Below are 19,401 nucleotides of genomic sequence, written 5' to 3' on the forward strand. Positions count from 1 at the left end.
ATTTAATTTTATTTAAGGCTGATGTTGAACTTGTTGATCTTACTGTTTTATCATGGTTAAAAAGAGACAAGAAACCAGAATAGATTAGATTTTTAATAAATATGATTGTTAGCTTACTTTTTTTCATGGAAAAAAGAAATCACATGCAGGAATACTTGTCTATTTATTTATTAAAATGCTACAAATCATTCAAGAAACATAAAAAGATCAAATTTTAGTATCATTGATGATTGTTTTCAAACATGTGTGAGAAATGACTCATAGAAATTGCCACAAGTTTCAGAAAATTAGGCAAAAGATTTCAAACCATGACTTTTTATGAAAATCAAAAGATAGGGGGTGGGTATACATGTAAGGGCATTTCTAAGTTATGTGAAGCTTTTATCAAGATAATATCATGTAGATGTATGTTGTATTGAATAAGGTTTCTTATTAAAGGTGGTTGAACAACAATTGACCTCTAAAAGGTCAGGTAAAGATGTTTTACTATGGAGAACCCTGTAAACCTGTGTTGAGTAAAAGAAATTGGAAATGGTGGGTTCACTTAAATGGCCATATGTTTATTAAACCTCAATGGAATTGTCAATATGTGGTATACTTTTTTCTCAGAATTGCATTAGCTTTCTTATTCTAAGACAAAGACATCTGTTCATAAAATGTACTAAGTTAAAGGTAGCAAGGGACGATTCGGATAAAGAACCCGTTAATATTTTTGTAAAATTAAGGTACATCACTACACCTAGACTTATACTTTTTAAGACACTACTTCACAAGATGGCGATTTGAATGTTTTGTTGAACACTTAATATCGTTCGATTGGGTTGTATACCGTCATAGCTTAATGGTTAAAGTATTGGGTTTCTAAACCGTTTGAGTTTTAGTCCGCCTGGAGCTTTTGTTAGTGTTTATTGAATTAAATTTTTGAAAATGTAATTGTTCATCCAAATTTGCACATTTTTTGCCTTTTTGACTTTAACACTTCTTATCAATTATGATATCTATCATAATCAAGTAATTTTCTGCTGATTTGAGAAAATATTTCAAGGTGTTTTGAGCCACCTTAAGAGATGCTGTACTTGAAGGCTTATGAGTGTTGCTAAGATTCATAAAATGAATTTTAATGATCATCATTAGAGGGATCTCCCTTATTGGAATTGGTATGCAATATGAAAACCCCTAATGTTTAATACGTATATGAGAATTGAATGGTGAAACTTGCGGCTAAGACTGTTGTGTTGACTTTACACTGTGAAATTGCAAGTTACAAATGGGAGGTTATATAACTCGAAATTTATGTGGATGGGACATTATATACCTATTCACTGGGTTTGAGGATGATAGCAAGGTTATTGTCCTCCAAGACAGCCACTATTTCATGGGCGAGGCCAAGTGAAATAGTTGCTGTTGAGGGGGACAATAAACTGTCTGTCATCCTCACACAACACAACAGTCTTAGTCTGTCTTTCTGTCAGTAAATAGATATAGATATATTAATTATTATCCTGAAGAAAACTTAATTTGTTGGCCATGCAGAATTTCTTGATGATAAACAAATTAGAATTATCGGACTTTGAATTTAATGCTGTGATCGGATTATACCAGAGGTGTTCCGAGTTTAAAAAAGGGAAATCGAATGCTGCCGGTGAATACTTTCGTTGACTATTCACCATGGACAGATAGCATAGAAACTATTTCAAAGTTAGATGGAATAGCATGTTTATTCATTGTAATTTTACATAGGAAATATTCACAGAAATATAATAAACTTTACATTGCTAAGTTTCTGACATTTGATGGTGAAACAAGCACACAGTTTGGAAGGTCAAAGGTGACATCTTTTGTATCTGACTCCTTTTCGGCTTTATAACTCAAAAACTTTATAACCGATTGAAATGAAACTTTGAGAGATTATGTGCAACTATTATGCCTCTAATATAAGATCCTAAAGTTTCTTTGAAAACGACCTTTCCGTTTTTACGTTACGTCATTTAAAAAAAAAAATTAAAAAGTCATTTTGTCCGCAGCGTTTCTAAAAACGCTTTAACGAGGCCGGGTCTAATTTGTTCTGCCCTAGATTATTGGATGAAACTTTTTACATGAATTTCTACCGATATAATTATTATTTTAAGATTAAAAAATAAGACATTTACCACGCCGTTTGTTTAGGGGGTCATCTCAAAGTTTGTTAATCTTTAACATAGGACCCTATGGGATTTTGCTTGAAATGTATCAATTTTGCAAATTTTTTACATTTTTTCAAAACTTCTGCCCTAGGGATTTCTTTTTCTGTTCTACATATTAAAGTTATTGCTAAAGGGCATCAAATGGTCAAATAAAAAAAACCTTTTACCTCCTGGTTTGTTCCAGGGGTCTTATCAAAGTTGATTTTTGTATGCCCAATTTCCCAGATTCGTCAGATAATGGCTATTTTTTATATGACAAAGGCGAAAAAGGTGGTCTATATAGTATTATTAAAACATTCAGACATATTTAAGTAATAAAAAAATATATAACTTCACATATTAAGGGTCATTAATATAAAATACATGGTTACTGTCTTGAAAGGTATGAATTAAGCTATATTTAGGCGGGTTGAGAAAACGTGACAGAGGGCTAGGCTTGCTGAACCCTCTTCACGTTTTCGACCAATTGCTTATACTTCGAGACATTTATGTTTGTTCCACAATATAACATTATTTTTACGCATCAAACGAGATATTTTCAACAATTTTTGCTGAATATCTACAGTTGAAACTATCACGCCATGGCGTCAACTAAGCAAAAAAATGACGTCACAATACAAATGAAACGCTGCGCGAAAGCGTGCGTACTCGTTCTGTACTCGGCCTCGTTAAGATAGAGGCTTGAAATTTTCAATGGTTATGATTTTGTCGTTTTACCTCTGTAATAAGGCTCGAAATGAAAATCTGTCACTTCCGGTCAAAACCGGAAGTGAATCAAATTTTTCGAAAAAATTGAATTTTTTGATCAAGTCAAAAATGAATATCTGTTTTGTAGAGCTTATTCAGCTTAATCTAACACTGAAAGCCGTTTCAAAATCGGACGATGCATTAGAGATATCGGGGTTTAAAAATTGATTTTTCCAGAAATTTTGATTCCGCGTCCTTGGTTTAAAAAATAGCGTAATGTTCAAAGTAAAATTAACTCGTACCAAAAATAATTGCTAAGTCGTACCTGAACACATTCGGATTTTTTTGTTTAGTCGTTCTTAAAATCAGAAAGGTTTTTGTTAAGTCGTACTTAAAATCATTCGTATTTTGTTAAGTCGTACCAGGAATATTCGATTTTTTTCATATTTTATATTAGTTACTCTTTTTATTGGTTTAAGAGCTCTGCTTCTTACAGGAACTTCCAGCTTTACTTCCGACATTAACGGAAGACCCACTCGTTGCTTTGCAACGAGCTTTGCTCTAGTTATTATTATTATTATTATTCTTTTTCTTTATTTTTCTGACTTTTTTAAAGCTTAATATCTCAAAAAGTTTTCAACGGATTAACATGAAACTTTCAGGGATTATGTAACATCATCGTCCCTAAAAGATGTTAAATTTTCAACTACAACGTCACTTCCGTTTCAACGTTACGTCAATTTTTAAATTTTAAAAAAGTGATTTTGTCCAGGGCGTTTTTCAAAAACGCTTCAAGATAGAGACTTCGAATTTTCTGTGTTGAAGCATTGATCGTTTTTATTTGGACATAAGGCTGGAATTTAGTTTCCGTCACTTCCGGTCTAAACCGGAAGTATTTTAAAATTTTCGAATTTTCGAATTTTTTTTTTAATTTTAGATGTTTACGAGGTTTGTAGAGTTGGTCATGCTGAATACGAAACTGAAATCCGTTTGAAAATCGGACGATGCATTACAGAGATATCGGGGTTTAAAAATTGATTTTTCCGGAAATTTTGTTTCCGCGTCCTTGGTTTAAAAAATAGCGCAATGTTAATAGTAAAATTAACTCGTACCAAAAATAATTGTTAAGTCTTAATTAGACACATTCGGATTTTTTTTGTTAAGTTGTTCTTAAAATCGCAAAGGTTTTTGTTAAGTCGTACTTAAAATCATTCGTTTTTTGTTAAGTCGTACCAGGAATTATTCGATTTTTTCATCTTTTTATTTTACTTTCTCTTGTTACTGGTTTAAGAGCTCTGCTTCTTACAGGAACTTTCAGCTTTACTTCCGACATTAACGGAAGACCCACTCGTTGCTTTGCAACGAGCTTTGCTCTAGTTATTATTATTATTATTCTTTTTCTTTATTTTTCTGACTTTTTTAAAGCTTAATATCTCAAAAAGTTTTCAACGGATTTACATAAAACTTTCAGGGATTATGACACATCACTGTCCCTAAAAGATGTTAATTTTTTAAGTACAACGTCACTTTCGTTTGTACAAAAAATGTGCTTATTTCATACCATCGTCGGATACCAACGGGGGATCGCGTCTTTTACTTATTACCCGGTGATAAGTAAAAGACGCGGTCACCTGTGGGTGTCCGACGATGATTTGGGTTTATCCCTTCAACTATTTTTAGAATCGGTAGGACAACAAAGAAGTGCCATTAGAATTGAAAGTTCCTTAATTAGCAGACTACATAAAAAAATAATGAAGCTATGTATTATTATGAACATCATACTTGTAAGTGAGGATCATTTTTCCTGTAAGTATATTAAGCAAAATGTGATTTAACCTGAAAGTGTATGGAACTATTTTGTGTTATTTGATGCTTCACTGATAGGCAGGAGATTACTACTTTCACTTTCTTTTTCAGTGGTTGACGTAAACAGACGGATTTTGCGGGAAAACGAATCTGACATCAAACCACGAAACTCGGACCGAAGATGGACAACTTGTGTAGCTTCAGTTTGAGGGATCACTCGTTGCTGAACGAAAATTAGGGAGAATTCTGTGTGACATTATGTTAACATCAGGCACGTAGCATCAGAGGGGGCCAGGGGGGGGGGGGGCCTGCCCCCCCCCCCCCCACTTTTTCTCGCAGCAACAAAGTTTTTAAAATTTACATATAAAAAATTTAATTATCATAGAGTTGGCCCCCCCCCCACTTTTTTAGGAGTATGTTAATAATTGATATGAAAATAAGGAAATAAGGAATGACATTGAAATTATATACTATCCCAGCCCCCCAATTTCCTTTTTTTTTTTTCTTTTTTTTTTTTTTTGCTTGTCAAGATTTTTTGGGTGAGTCCGGCCCCCCCCCCCCCCACTTTCAAAAACGATGCTACGTGCCTGAACATTACCGGTTATGGAAAATGTATTAGTGGACTATACCCATTTCGTACAGGAAATGCATTAAACTGGATGAACATTTAGAACTTTGGTTCAGTTTATATTCATAAGTCAGCTCCCTATGTCCATTTTTCAATTGCAAATTATACAAATTTGCTTTATTGAAACATGAAGTTTTTACAGCAAATAAAGTTTTCTTAAGTCTCTGATATTTTGGGTTTTTTTTATAATGTAAGATATCTGTTACATATTATTGCGATGCTTTTTGCTTCCATGTAAATGTACATGTACCTGTATGTTTCTCGTTTAGTTATTTCAACTTTTAAAAAGAAATAGTCAAAAACTATCTATCTTTAATCATTGTCACTTGGATACATTTTTATATAGACTAAGAAAATTAATTTCGAATATAAAAATCTTGCAAACCATTAAGAGATAAAATATATATTAGGCGTGATTTTTATATACATATTATACTAGTATATATAATTACTTGAATAATATCTAGTTTAGATAAGAATTTAATATAAACCATACACAATTATCGCCCGATATAATCTTGGTGGATTCCTGATAACGACAGCTGTGTGATGACATAGATAGAATGATAGGACATTTGACGAAGATGGTGATGTTTCGAATTGGATTAGTAGGTAAATCGTTCAGTGCATTTTTCTTTTAGATATTTCAAACGTTTCTTTTATATTAAAATTGATATTTATCTTCAAAAGTAAACCATTTATCATGAACTCTCCAAAAAGAACTACTCGTTATTGCACATACCTAAATAGAATTCTAACAACGAATATTTTTTTTAAATACTGTGATTCACAGAGATCAGTTCACAGATCATGCAGTTTAACTTTAACTTTATGAAGATGCGTGTAGGTACATTGTAACGTCAGATATCGGTTAAATTTTGTGTACATATGTGTACTTAGAAGGTTATGAATGAGAGAGAGAGATGCCGGTGTTGTATGGTGCCCTTCCCCGTGGAAAAATTACTATATAACAGCCCCATCCATGAAAACTGACTATATATAGTAGATCTTCCCTCACGGAAAGCTGGCTATGCAGTAGCGTTCCCCTCTTTTATAGTCAGGTTATCCTACGGATATCTTGTTTGTCTTATTAATTCTGCTTAATTTGCAACGTGATTTTGAAATACACAATTTTGAATATTATGCCTTAGCAAACAGGACAAAAAACCATTCTTTAAAAAAAAAATGAGCATTTTAGAACATTGATTTCATTGTCATGAAATAAAAACACGCAATTTTATTAGAGACGAGAGGGATGATAAATAATTTATTTTTGAAATTTCCTGTTTCGAGTGCGCTTTTGTGTCTGTTGTTGTATACTTTATGAAATTGTTTTGATTTGTTATGACTTCTGTATGCGTGTTTGCATTAAAATTTTGCAAATTTCTCTTCTTCAAATATAACACCAATTTTATCAAAATTTTGTAAAGACGAAAACATAAAGATACATTTTTGTTCTTTTAAAAAAACCGCAAACCTGCAAAACATTAAACTGCACAAAATTTACATCAAATATCAGGTAAATTAATATGGATAAAAGGACGTTCTTTTCTGACCTAGGCAACGTGCATTATACTTAAATGTACGTGTACAATGTAAATGGAAAGACAATTATACAATGTACCGAGCACAATCTGAGGATACTTAATTTGATTGAAAAGCAGAATGTACTGCTTGATTATTGTACACACATCAGAGAAAAAACAAATCAAGTCGCAAGCGATCTTTGTTATGACATGAATATTTTCAATGATTCTCCAGAGCAAAGAAAGCATACGGTCTGAACAAGATTGCACGATCTGATAGACGGAAAAATGGACGGCGGGATTTGTTGATGTTAGAATTCTACAGGCATTTTTAATTTACAAACTCTTTTCGTTTAAATGCATAACATGCAGGTACCTTACGCATTTATCAATTTATCACAAAATTACATCAGGTCAGTTCAGTTCTCTGTTTTCCAAATGATCCAGATTTAGAAATACCGGTATAATTAGTCGACAAATGTATGCAGTAGATGTACTAAACGTTGATAGAGATTTTAAATCCGATTGGCATTCCATAAATATACTTCTAAAAAAACTGAATCACAAAGTAAGGAGAAGTCCTTCTAGTGGGGAGTATACGGTAACTATATAGCAGTTTTTCGGCAGGAAAAGCTATTATTATCGGGGAACTGGTGCTATACACAACACCGGTACATGTACACATTAAGCATTTGTGTTTATGGCAATATGGCTTCAGTTAATACAGATTTTCACAAATTTTCAGCCAGTATCTATCTATACATTCTACGTTTATCACCTCAATTACGTTTTTTTTTTTTTTGGTTTATTTACAGCAGTGTTTTTGTGTGTAAATGCCGAGGCACAGACACACTGCGCTGGTAACTGGGTGTCACATGGAAACTCGTGCTATGCCTTCATCACCACCATTAAGTCCTCCTGGATTGACGCCGGGGTAAGGTTAGGTTAAACAACAATGAAAAAAACACATGCTTGTATTAAATTAAATGCTACTAGACTTTGACCCGTGCACGCACGGGTTGACATTGCATTTATGATATCTGGCATTTACAAAAAAGATACATCGAAACACCGTATATTGTTGACATTTGCATAACCAAACTTCAAGCCTACAATAATGCTCAAGCTATTAATTTCACTACACTCTGCTGAGTTGGAATAATCTAACTGTGTCTAGGCCGGGAAAGGCCTTCACCAGTTAAAATGCCTCCCATATCCCCGTAATGTCGCAGAAAATTGCAGAATCGCTCCTAAACAATTTTGGAGAAAGTAGAGACATAGATAACATTTTATTTATGTCTATGGAGAAAATTAATAAAGTTGCATTGAAAATAACAGTCAAATTGTTCTCAACAAACCATATTGAAGCTGTAAATACCTTTCACGAAAAGTTTAATTCCAGAATTGCAGATTTCAACATATTTTAACAACGTTCTTTACACACCATGTCTCGAAACTCTCGGGATTTTTTTAAATAAATGCATTGTGTTAGAGTTATCTCCCGTATTTTCTTTGATGAACAGAAAAAATTTCCCATGAAAATTAACACTCATTTGTTTTATTTTTTCCAAATTTATCCATGCAAACAGAGCTTCCCGTGGTTTAGTGTGAATGTAATGCGCATGCGCAAGATTGTAAAATCCAAAAAATTCAGATGATTTCCGGAATTTTTTGAGAAATTTTCGTTGATTATCAATTAACGAAGCTTGATTGAGAAAAAATAAAAACAAATTGGTAATCTTCAAGTACCAATGATGTTTAAAATATATAAAACAAAAGACAATACTCTTCCGATTTATCGATATTTAAGCTCAAAAACTCGAGTCTATTATTTTAATATAGTAGTATAGATTTTGCCGTAATAAACGTCATATTTGAATTGTTCAAACTAGACTAGATTTTGTCAGCACATAATTAGCTGTAAAAAATGTTCTTGTAAAAACGATATTAACAATTTTATAGCCTATTTGACATAAAGATATATATATATATATATATATATATATATATATATATATATATATATATATATATATATATATATATATATATATATATATATATACTTTCAAATTCATATTTCTATAAAGTAATCAAGAGAAACAATGTGGAGAAAGAGTCAAGCCAAAAAAATTTGTTTAAAAATTAGTAATATTAATATGATGTCAAAATAATAGTAATATTAAATTTTAAAATGTAGGATTTCTTCTTGAAACCGATTCTAAATAATACAAGAGGCTAAGAGGTCTTGGCGGTCACCTCAGTACCAAAGCCTTTCTAAACATGAACCTGTCATGAAGTCTCCCGTTTGCATTTGAAGCTTCAATTTTAAGTCTAAAACCTAATCGAGACTCCTCTAACTGTTACCCTCGTTTTTGTCATTTGATGTTTGCACCACCAATTCATAGAAATGGATGGAGGCGGGATTTGAAGTATCAGAAGAATCTCTGATTATTTAATATATCCTAGCTCAAGGCTCCAAATTGTATACTTTTGGTACATAGATGCCTGCAGACCTTGAATCGCCAATCGTTTATAATATTAAAGTTTCATTAATAAAATGTACACATCATGCATATGGTTTAGTGCTCTAAGATACATTGTACAAGAAAATTAAAGTACATTGCCGAAAATAGAACACATATTTCATTTAATTAGGCCAAAAGACAATTCACCTGGTTGCTTTTAAGGTAAAGTTAAAAATGTAAAATTTTTAACAAACGACAAATATGTTGTACATGAGTGACTTAAGTTACTTAACAAAAAACATGTGTAATACATGGCCATATGTGTCGTCATGTCAATGGCAGTAAATTTCATAATTAAGAAAGATGCGCAATATTATGATAACTAATTTCGTTTATCTCCCATGACTGTTAGAATACAGAAAATAAGATATTTTTTTTTTTACATTTCACTCAGTGACCATATTTGCCCTACCAAAGGGCCTGAACACCTGGTTCATGGATCACGGATCTCACAAATTCGGTAGAAGGCTTGGATATTATTACCATGCATTCACTTTATCTTCCCTTTTTGTGGGTCATGAAGGTGTGTTCCCGTTTTGCACACATTTGATAATTGGGTATAGAACAGTAGGTGTAAATTGTATTGTGATAGCAATTATAGTCTGCTCTCGGTCAAAGATTTTTACCTGGATTTTTGCCTGTGTTTTATCAGCACCTTTACGAGAATATAGATATTTTGTTGTGTTTTAGGTCTAATAACTATCACCATTTTTTCATTTTATAAAATAAAGATAACGATATGTTTAGTCTAAGATCTCCACTCACTGATCATGTTCACAAGATGTTGTGAAGATGATGGGGGACTCCGTGTCTCTTTTTACAACTTGGTTGCAAAATATGTAAAACGCATGTTTATAATTAGTTGATTGGTATCAACAGAAAGAATATTATGAAAGGAAACAAACCTTTATCAAAAAATATTTCAATCTTTGAAGTAGCGGCGTTGACATCTTATGACATCACCGCTTTATATTGCGGGTCACTTTCTGATTTATCAAAATAGTTGCTAAATACATGAAACACAAAAATATCCGACAAAAATAATAATTTTAATATTGATTCGATAAGTTCTTATGACGTCACCGCTTTAGTATATATTGCGGGTCACAGAAATAATAATCTTAATATTGATTCGATATACTTCAATCTGCAGAAGGTTGAACATGCATGAATTAGGTCTACATTTAATAGGTTTTGTGAAAATATATTTACAGTTTTTGAAGCATCCATCATAAAATTGACGATTTATCATCATATCATCAGCCACGTAGCATCGTTTTTGAAAGTGAGGGGACCAGACCCATTGAAAAAATCTTGACAAGCAAAAAAAGAAAGAAAAAAAAGGGGAAAAGGTTACTTTCCAAAATTCTGTAAATCCTAATCCGTGGGGAGTAGTATGCCTTTAACTTCAATTTCACTGATTATTTCCTTATTTTCAATTCATTTTTTTACATGGTCCCATATAAAAGTGGGTGGGGGGGGGCAACTCCATGTTAATTCAATTTTTTGTACACTGTATGTAAATTTAAGAAAAATCTTTGCTGTGCAAAAAAGGGGGGGGGGCAATCCCCTCCCCCCCCCCTCCATCCTGATGCTACGTGCCTGATCATCATACAGTTTGTCTATTTTCTTCGATTATTCAAGCCAAAGCATAAATGAGAAATATCTAGCAGAGTTTTCACTAGACACATTTCCTCCATTTATGTCAGCAATAATTGAATATTAAAATATAATTTCTCTTCCATCTTGTAACATGCACATGTACTTCCTTAAGTGTACTTAAGTTTAATTGTTTAAATAAATTAATAAAATTGTTCATAACCAGACTGAAGTTTGAAATTAAATTCAAGAACATGCAAGTAAATGTGCTTTTATGCAATTTATATTATACCATAAAATAAATGGACATATCAATTGGGAGTAGATATGTTTTATTTATTTTATTTTTAATAGCCCTCACAGGAACTTTGATATAGACTATAGCAATTAAGCAATTATCTCACCTGGTCAAATTCCCGTTTCGCACACATTTTTTCTATACCTAATTTTCAAATGTGTTCAAAACGGGAACAAACCGTCATGAATATCATAATAAATATTAGAGTAGAGAAAAAAAAAATCAAGAATTTTTATCACTTTCACTATGTGGCTACTTTGGTGTCACCTTATGGTCTATCCCGGACCATGAATTTCTCAATTTTGTTATAGGGTATCAGGGACATCATGTCATGTCATGATTCATGTGATTATTTTTCCCAAACGTGTGTGAGTCGAGACGAGATTTTTTAAAAACGTGGCAATTTTGGAATCTTCACTTTAGAAACCATGAAACATGTAATTAATTTATCTGCTTAAAAATTTTATAAACTTTTGTAAATTATATTTTTTGGTGCAAATTGCTATTTAGAGGCCTTGAAAAAAATAACATTACTGTCTTCAAGTAAAAATTGAATGTACCAACATATTCTTTTTGATGAAACAACTTGATATTTTTTTCATCCGATGCATCATTATATTTTTGGATGAATGAATACTTATCAAACGGCATTATTTGCAGCAATGTCTTGGTGTAAATCTTAAATTTATCGGGTGGCAGTAAATACAAAAAAAATTGTCATGTTGTAAATTTTGTGTTTACTGCCAACCGGGGATTTCAAAATTTACAACATGACAGCTTAATAAAATTATAAAAATTGCAGCCTATCAATAAATTATAGCTTTCATAATATCTTAAAGATATATCATATATGAAAGTGAAGAATGCTTTATTTGGTAGGTTAGGTTACACGGATTACAAGTATAATTTTATATTAATCGATTATATTTTATTATAATCATAGTACTGTATACAGAGAAATATTCAACCCCGTTTTATTTTCGCCCTTTTCGTCCTTCTTGTCCGCCGGCAAATTCAAGATTAGACGAATTCCAATGACTCAAATTATCTCTCTTTAAACACAACGTGTCTAGGCGAATTCAAGACGGGCGAAACCGTTTGCAAGTGAATAAGGGCGAAAATAACCCTGTATACAGTATCCCTTTGTGGGATGCATTGCATAAACAAGTATAAATACATGTACATGAAAAATATGATAAAACAATTCTACGTGTCATGTTTCTTGAATTATATGTGTTACACTGATTTTACAGTACCATAGAACTTCATATTAAACAGTGGCGTGTTAACCCTCTGATACTTTACACTTACAGAAGGAACTTGTTTACATTCATTGTAGACTAGTATAAGATTGTGTTTTCTATTGCAGGCATTTTGTCGAAATGCAAATGCAAAGCTTGTGGAAATTGAAAGTGCCGATGAAGACAATTTTTTGAGAGCCCATTTGTTAGCAAGCCATACATCAGGTTTGGTTAATGATGTGTAATTATTTTATGAATGGGTCTATATTGTCAATATTGATCCAAATATATACGTTCTTAGTCTGTAAAGAACTTTTAGATGATTGTGGATCGTCCTATTCATGGCATGAACATTCTATAAATATTTCTTTGTTAAAAATGAAATTTCGCAACATATTTTTTTAGTAGGTCAGTTCAAACAATCATGAACAGTGATGTACAAAATTCACCAAAAGTATAAATTACAGACTGTATAACAAATCATTGGCTTTTGATGAAACTTTTTTGAATTTGCAAACAAATATTGTATTTTTAGAACTGGTAATTCTAAACTATCCACTGAGACAGGAAGATGATTCAATCTGTCAATGTAAATTATGTATTTGGAATGAAATTGGAGATTTATTCCATTATTTGTTCAACTGTTCTGATATTTGTATAACAGATGTTAGAAACATGTATTTACTAAAATATTCTATATCAAACCCAAATGTTTTAAAATTTGAAGTATTGTTTAATATATCAAAACCCAACTTACCAAGAATTGCAAATTTATAAATATATACAATTATTGAGAGAGTTAGCTCTCTTTGTGAATGTACTAATCCTTCTTCACAATGTAATATGTATATATTTTCCCTACACTGTAAATACAGTTTATTGAGAATAAAGTTCATTGGCATTGGAAATTCTAGCTACTTTTGCGGATTTATCTTATTTTATTTTGCATTTAAATAACTTTTGTTTAAGAACATTTTTGGATCGGAGGAACAGATGCAATGAAAGAGGGTAACTGGGTTTGGATGTCAACACAGGACCCGTTAGATTACAATGGGTGGAATCCCGGGGAACCCAACAACGGTGTCGGGGCTGCCTGCATGGCGATGGCAAACCACGAGCATTACCATTGGAACGACGATTTCTGCACAAAGAGTTATGACTTCATTTGCGAGAAAGAGTAGGTACACCCTAAAGGCTTGAATCAGAGAGAGAAAGACAGAGAGAGAGAGAGAGAGAGAGAGAGAGAGAGAGAGAGAGAGAGAGAGTTAATAACTTTATATTCATACATATAATTTCATATTTATTTTCGTTTCAGACATGAGTCAATTATTTTAGGAAGGTCTAATTCAGAACTGACAAACAAATAAATAAATAAATGTGAATTAAAGTTTACTGGTTTTGTTCAACTTGTAGATTAGTTTGTTCATTCATTCACAGAATGTTCGTTGTCTGCTGACATTTGATTATATAGGGAGAAAAACATACATTATAAAGTCACCTTTTATGTTTTACTAACCGGGTTTTCCAAAGGAAAAATCCGGTTATTGTAATGGTGAAAATGACGGGTGGGTGAGCGGGCGCGCGGCTGCCAAAAAGGTCCCCTTATTGTATGGACAACTCCACCTACAGTTTTTAAGATACGAAGTTGATGTTTCGCAGATCAGTTGTACCTTTATCAGAAATGTGCATATTATTTTGAATTTTGATTTTTTTTTTATAATCTATGAAAAACAAATGTGTTGAACCAAGTCATTTTCTTGCAGAATATTTCATATAGGGTACCCCTAAGTTACGGATAACTCCTTCTACAGTTTTCAAGAAAGGAAATTGATGTTTTGCGGATTAATTTTATACATATCAAAAATGTTGAACTTAGGTATTTTTTTTATCATCATGATGAGATATTATTAACGAATAAAATAGGCTATCATTTAATCGTTTAAAAATGTAGTGTTTATTAATTTTGCAAGTGCTGTTATGGCATTTAGCATTCATGTAAGGTGTAGCTAATCAAATACTTGTAATTGCATGCCATATGATGAGTTCTTAAAATGATGCAGTTCACATGTCATATGGAATGTTTACCTTACAATGAACCGAGTGGTATTCTATAAAAAAAATCAAAACATGTTTTGGAATTAAAAAAATCAAAACATGCTAAGGAAAACTGCAACCTGAAGTAAAGGCAACCGTCCGATGTCCAATTTTATTTGGAAAACTCCAAAATAGATGTAAATGGAGTCTACCATGGGTGTTTAAAAATTATTATTGAGACAAAGAAATAATTTCTTATTTCTAATTTGGTTTAGTATTAAATTGACATACTATTTGAATAATTAAAAAATAAAATTGAATAAATACGCTTGTATGAAAAATATTCTTTATTCTGTTTACAATGGTACATGAACGGTTCATCAGTTGGGACTCTGCGACGATATATACTTGGAAAACTTATCCCACATTAATGATTTTCAAATATGATATACATTCTGCCAATATAATTACTTATCTAAGGTGGAAGGTCCCTCTGAGAAGAGAGATAACCTCTGTAAAAATAAGTTCACTGTGAAGAAAATTAATATAAAAAATTCTTTAAAATATAGGTAATATAAACAGCACTAGGACATTACGCCATTAGCAATAGAAACAAAATTATATAAAAATACCAACCATTCCAGAGTTCCAACTTAAACGAAATGGTCATTCACCCAACCTAAGCAAACACCCATCAAAACTAAATACGATGAGAAGTGAAGAAATTAAACACAGTCATCCTTCTTTTACTTAGGTAATCATATTTTAATACCAAAAAGTTAGATTTTTAAAAAAATATGACTCTTTAAAACAAAACTCGGAAATGGCAGTTTTCAAGAAGTTTCTGACTCTTAATGTTAGCTTCAAATTAGTTTTTGTTTTAAGGAGGCAGTTTTTAACTTCAATGGGAACTCCCCTTTTAAAAAGCATGTACGTGTTCCATTTTTATGTTTAACCATTTATGAATTCATTTCATGATTTAATTATTTAATTTTGGTTATAACGCTTCATTTGATTGGCTGATACAGATGGAGGGACATGTATTATATTGTATAACATTACTTGGTATGCGGACACACCCACTTGACAACATCTAGCCAGAACTACTTTTTTTTTTTTTTTTTACATGTAAACCGTACATGAACACATACATGTGTATATCAATGTGAATAAATTTAATATGATTGAGTTTATCTCTTTTCATTTGAATAATATAAATTTGTATCAGATAATTTATTTCCTTTTTAATTTTAAAATAGATTTAAACAATAAATTAAAAATTATACATGGAACTTTGCGGTTTATAAAGCATAAACTGCCCCAAGTTATGTTATATCGTATAACATACGTCAAAATTAAATTCGTTCCTTAAATAAAAGTAAGAATGAAGTTTCCTAATTTAATTCTACATCGCATTTTATACGTATAACGTTAGGCGGGTAGGAAGGGGAAACAAACTAGCTTACACAAAATAATCATGAACAATTTGAATCAACTGGAAGGTGACTGAGTGGTCAACAAAAGTTGAAAGTTCCTAAGAAATTAACTTGAGGATTATATTTGCGATGAACAGATACCAAATTAGAATTTCTTCTATCTAGTATAATATGGTACAAATTATATCTTTCCTTCTACCTTTTAATAATTTCATTAATATTTATTTGCCTATATTTGCATGATCTCTATATCTCACTGAATAAAACTGATCATTGTTTCTCAGGTGAGCAATGTAGGTTATGGACATAACCGACAGATAATTACAGTTGATTTTACGATAAATGTAGATTAAAGATATACTGTAAAATAATTTTCATTTATAAAGTAGGTATTTTATATCGAGATTAAAATCTTGTACAGACCAGACGGAAGTGTGTATTGTTTACGTGTTCGTCATTCTGTAAGGACTATCTATGGTATCTAAAGCGATATCAGACGTAGCAGGCATTCACATTCACATACACTATGATTAGAAGTAGCTGTCTGGGTTTTGTAGTTTGTGGTAAGCATTGTTCTGATTACATTTGTATTTTATTTCATCAATGAATGAAAAAGGTTCTTTATTTTAAGGAAAATTATATATGATTTTATCTCAAAATATAAAAAAAATTTATATCTCCAGTTTGAATGTCCATATTTGGATTTTTTTCATTTTGAATAATTTACTTTTAGAATGTCAATTTTACAAGCTATATAAAGGGTCAAAATTTTTGGTTAATATGTAAATGGAGCTCATTCCATGTTTACAAACAATGTACTTCAGGAAAAATAATTCTGCGTAGTTGCGTAGTAAAATGACTTGAATTGTCATCGAACAAAGGAATTCTAATTCACCCTCATTGTTTCAGTCCTTTGTATTGGGGTTATCCAAGCACAAGTTAAACAGGCGGGTATCTGTCCGTCTCATTGGAAACACCATGGTTCCAACTGCTATTTGATTGTTACTGGACCGATGTTGAACTGGAGAGATGCAGTTGTATGTATCCAAGTAACAGACAAGACACTTAACCCTTTAATCTGTTTTGTTATGATTAATTTAATTAAATTTAATATAATGCAAATCACGAGTGATTCTCATTAATATGTTACAGTTACTATGACAATTTCATGTTCGTTTTAGAACTATTGTCAAACTGTCAGTGCGGAAATCATTGAGATTGAGACGGCGGAAGAAAACACATACTTGAAAAATAGTCTTCTTCACAATCATACAACTGGTTTGAAAAATGGCATTTTTGATCTGTTGTGTTTACAATAAAAGTATTCATTATAAAACAATTATATTAACCTTTGGCAAATTTAAAAAATAAAATACATGTATAAAGTGTTTGAAAATCAAAAAGGATCTTTGTATCGGTAAACTGTGTACAAATTCAGTACAACCTTGTATAATCTTGTAGTCGACATCTGGGTTGGCGCCACTGATAAACGTCAAGAAGGCCATTGGCTCTGGACAAACAGTCAACAACCCGTAAAGTTTACTGACTGGGCACCAAACGAACCGTACCAAGGTGTTGGCTTTGAATGTTTGACCTTGACCGCTCGTCAAGGTTTCCGTTGGAATGACGAAGATTGTAACCATAAGTGGGGATATATTTGTAAGAAAGAGTGAGTAGTATAGCAGCATCTTATTGTGGGTCTTCTCATATATATATATATATATATATATATATATATATATATATATATATATATATATATATATATATATATATATATATATATATATCAAGGTCATAAAATACAAACAAGTCACAAGACACAGGCATGTCTTTAAAAATATAAAACGAGAGGTATTTATCATTCGGATTATTTGGTGTGAAAACTCAACGGCTACTAGTATATAAGAACATACTTTACTTTTCCTTTACCGCTTATGTAGGCACTTAACATTTTGGAACAGATACCTATATAACATATCAATTTTACCAACAAGATAAAAGAAGTAATTACAAACCTTGATTTTTGTTACAGGGCTCTAAATGAAGGAACCATAATCGTTGGATAAATGTGCTAAATTTTCGTCTTCAAACAAAACTTTTCTCAATCAATTGTTGTGAATAAAGAATTACAATATTTTTCAAGCGGTCTTTTTCTTGTGTTTTAATTTGAACATGTTGCCGCAAGAACAAACTCTATCATTCATATCACAAGTCCTTCCAACCAAAAATATATCAAGGTCATTAAATACAAACAAGTCAACAGAAACAGGCATGTCCAAGAAAAAATAATACGAGAGGTATTGATGATTCGGATTATTTGGTGTGAAAATCAAGGGCTATAAGGAAAAAACTTGCTTTCATCTTTACCTTTTAACTAGCCACTTCACATTTTGGAACATATGTCTTTATAACATATCATTTTTACCAACAGGATCAAAAAATTAATTACGAACCTTCATTTTTGTTACAGGGCTCTAAATGAAGGAACCATAATCATTGGATAAATGTGCTAGATTTTCGTCTTCAAACAAAACTTTTCTCAATCAATAATGGTGAATAAAGAATTACAATATGTTCAAGCGGTGTTTGTCTTTTATATAAATTTGAACATTTTCTTTTCTATTACTGGAGAGCGAAATAATTTAAATACATTTACCATGTTTTTTTTTCATCATTTCCAGATTCCTTCATATTTCGTTAACTTTTCTTTAACCATGACCCTTTTTAACAGACTTTTTGAAAATATTTGCCAATTAACAGAGGCAGGAAAAATTTTGATGAAACAAAAAACACAAGAAATCATTTTGACGCAAGCGTCAAATGGGCCGCAAAAATATAACGGCACGTATGAATCATCATTTGAGTCAAATTTTCAGGTCAATTCAAATTTTCAGGTCTTTCATATTTTAAGTTATTGATATGGATGTCATTTCCTGATATTTTCCCACCACATCTCACATGGAAATATAATATATATACACGCAAAGTCATTTTATTTGACGCAAAACATGGGAATTCAAAACATTTCATGTCATTCAGGTCTTTAGTATTTTAGGTCTTTAGTATGTCCTGTATACCAATTTGAAAAAAATGAAAAACTCCAAAATTTTCCGAATAGATTATTAAGCATAATATTAATTCTTTTAAAAAAAACTATCCCGCAGAAACGCAGTTGCAATATCTAAATGTGTATCAAATAACGGACCGCCTTCTGGCGGCCCGTAATTATATTAAAAAGCATTTCTAGGTGACATATAAACTCATGTACTGTGTCCCTTTTATAGAGGTTTGAAGCTAAATGACCTCTTAATTAATATTTCAGGGGTCCTTTTTCTTTTTTTTTTTTTTTTTCTTTTTTTAATTAAAAATGAGTATGTGACGGTGTGACAATTAATCATTATTCCATTAAAAGAATGCAGCAAAGAAGATATC

General features: G+C 31.7%; 2 protein-coding genes across 5 annotated transcripts; both read left to right on the top strand.

Annotated features, from left to right (window-relative positions):
• The first annotated feature begins 5,809 nt into the window (after window positions 1-5,809).
• LOC128184486 (perlucin-like) lies at window positions 5,810-13,886 on the top strand. The gene is made up of 5 exons (XM_052853991.1): window positions 5,810-5,916; window positions 7,646-7,764; window positions 12,625-12,721; window positions 13,466-13,673; window positions 13,812-13,886. The coding sequence occupies exons 1-5, from the start codon at window positions 5,868-5,870 to the stop codon at window positions 13,861-13,863; spliced, it is 525 nt and encodes a 174-aa protein (XP_052709951.1). The 5' UTR covers window positions 5,810-5,867; the 3' UTR covers window positions 13,864-13,886.
• Window positions 13,887-16,372: 2,486 nt separating this feature from the next.
• Window positions 16,373-18,548, top strand: LOC128184487 (perlucin-like protein). Of its 4 annotated transcripts, none has more exons than XM_052853992.1 (5): window positions 16,373-16,529; window positions 16,876-17,003; window positions 17,148-17,244; window positions 17,428-17,635; window positions 18,440-18,548. In XM_052853992.1, the coding sequence occupies exons 1-5, from the start codon at window positions 16,493-16,495 to the stop codon at window positions 18,471-18,473; spliced, it is 504 nt and encodes a 167-aa protein (XP_052709952.1). In that variant the 5' UTR covers window positions 16,373-16,492; the 3' UTR covers window positions 18,474-18,548. The 4 variants fall into 4 exon arrangements, with proteins under 4 accessions (XP_052709952.1, XP_052709955.1, XP_052709953.1 ...); XM_052853995.1 differs by having other exon boundaries at window positions 17,428-17,625; XM_052853993.1 differs by lacking the exon at window positions 18,440-18,548 and adding an exon at window positions 18,002-18,107.
• The last annotated feature ends 853 nt before the right edge of the window (window positions 18,549-19,401 follow it).

The sequence above is a fragment of the Crassostrea angulata genome, chromosome 5, assembly GCF_025612915.1.
Source record: "Crassostrea angulata isolate pt1a10 chromosome 5, ASM2561291v2, whole genome shotgun sequence".
Taxonomy (NCBI): Eukaryota; Metazoa; Mollusca; class Bivalvia; order Ostreida; family Ostreidae; genus Magallana; species Magallana angulata.

Bases quoted from the DNA above. Each gene is read 5' to 3' on its own strand.
- LOC128184486 (XM_052853991.1), top strand. From the start codon at position 5,868: ATGATAGGACATTTGACGAAGATGGTGATGTTTCGAATTGGATTAGTA. The intron at 5,917-7,645 runs GTAAATCGTTCA...GTTTATTTACAG, and splicing joins GTTTCGAATTGGATTAGTAG to CAGTGTTTTTGTGTGTAAAT. The intron at 13,674-13,811 runs GTAGGTACACCC...TTTTCGTTTCAG, and splicing joins GACTTCATTTGCGAGAAAGA to ACATGAGTCAATTATTTTAG.
- LOC128184487 (XM_052853992.1), top strand. From the start codon at position 16,493: ATGATTAGAAGTAGCTGTCTGGGTTTTGTAGTTTGTG. The intron at 17,004-17,147 runs GTATGTATCCAA...TGTTCGTTTTAG, and splicing joins TGAACTGGAGAGATGCAGTT to AACTATTGTCAAACTGTCAG. The intron at 17,636-18,439 runs GTGAGTAGTATA...TTTTTGTTACAG, and splicing joins GGATATATTTGTAAGAAAGA to GGCTCTAAATGAAGGAACCA.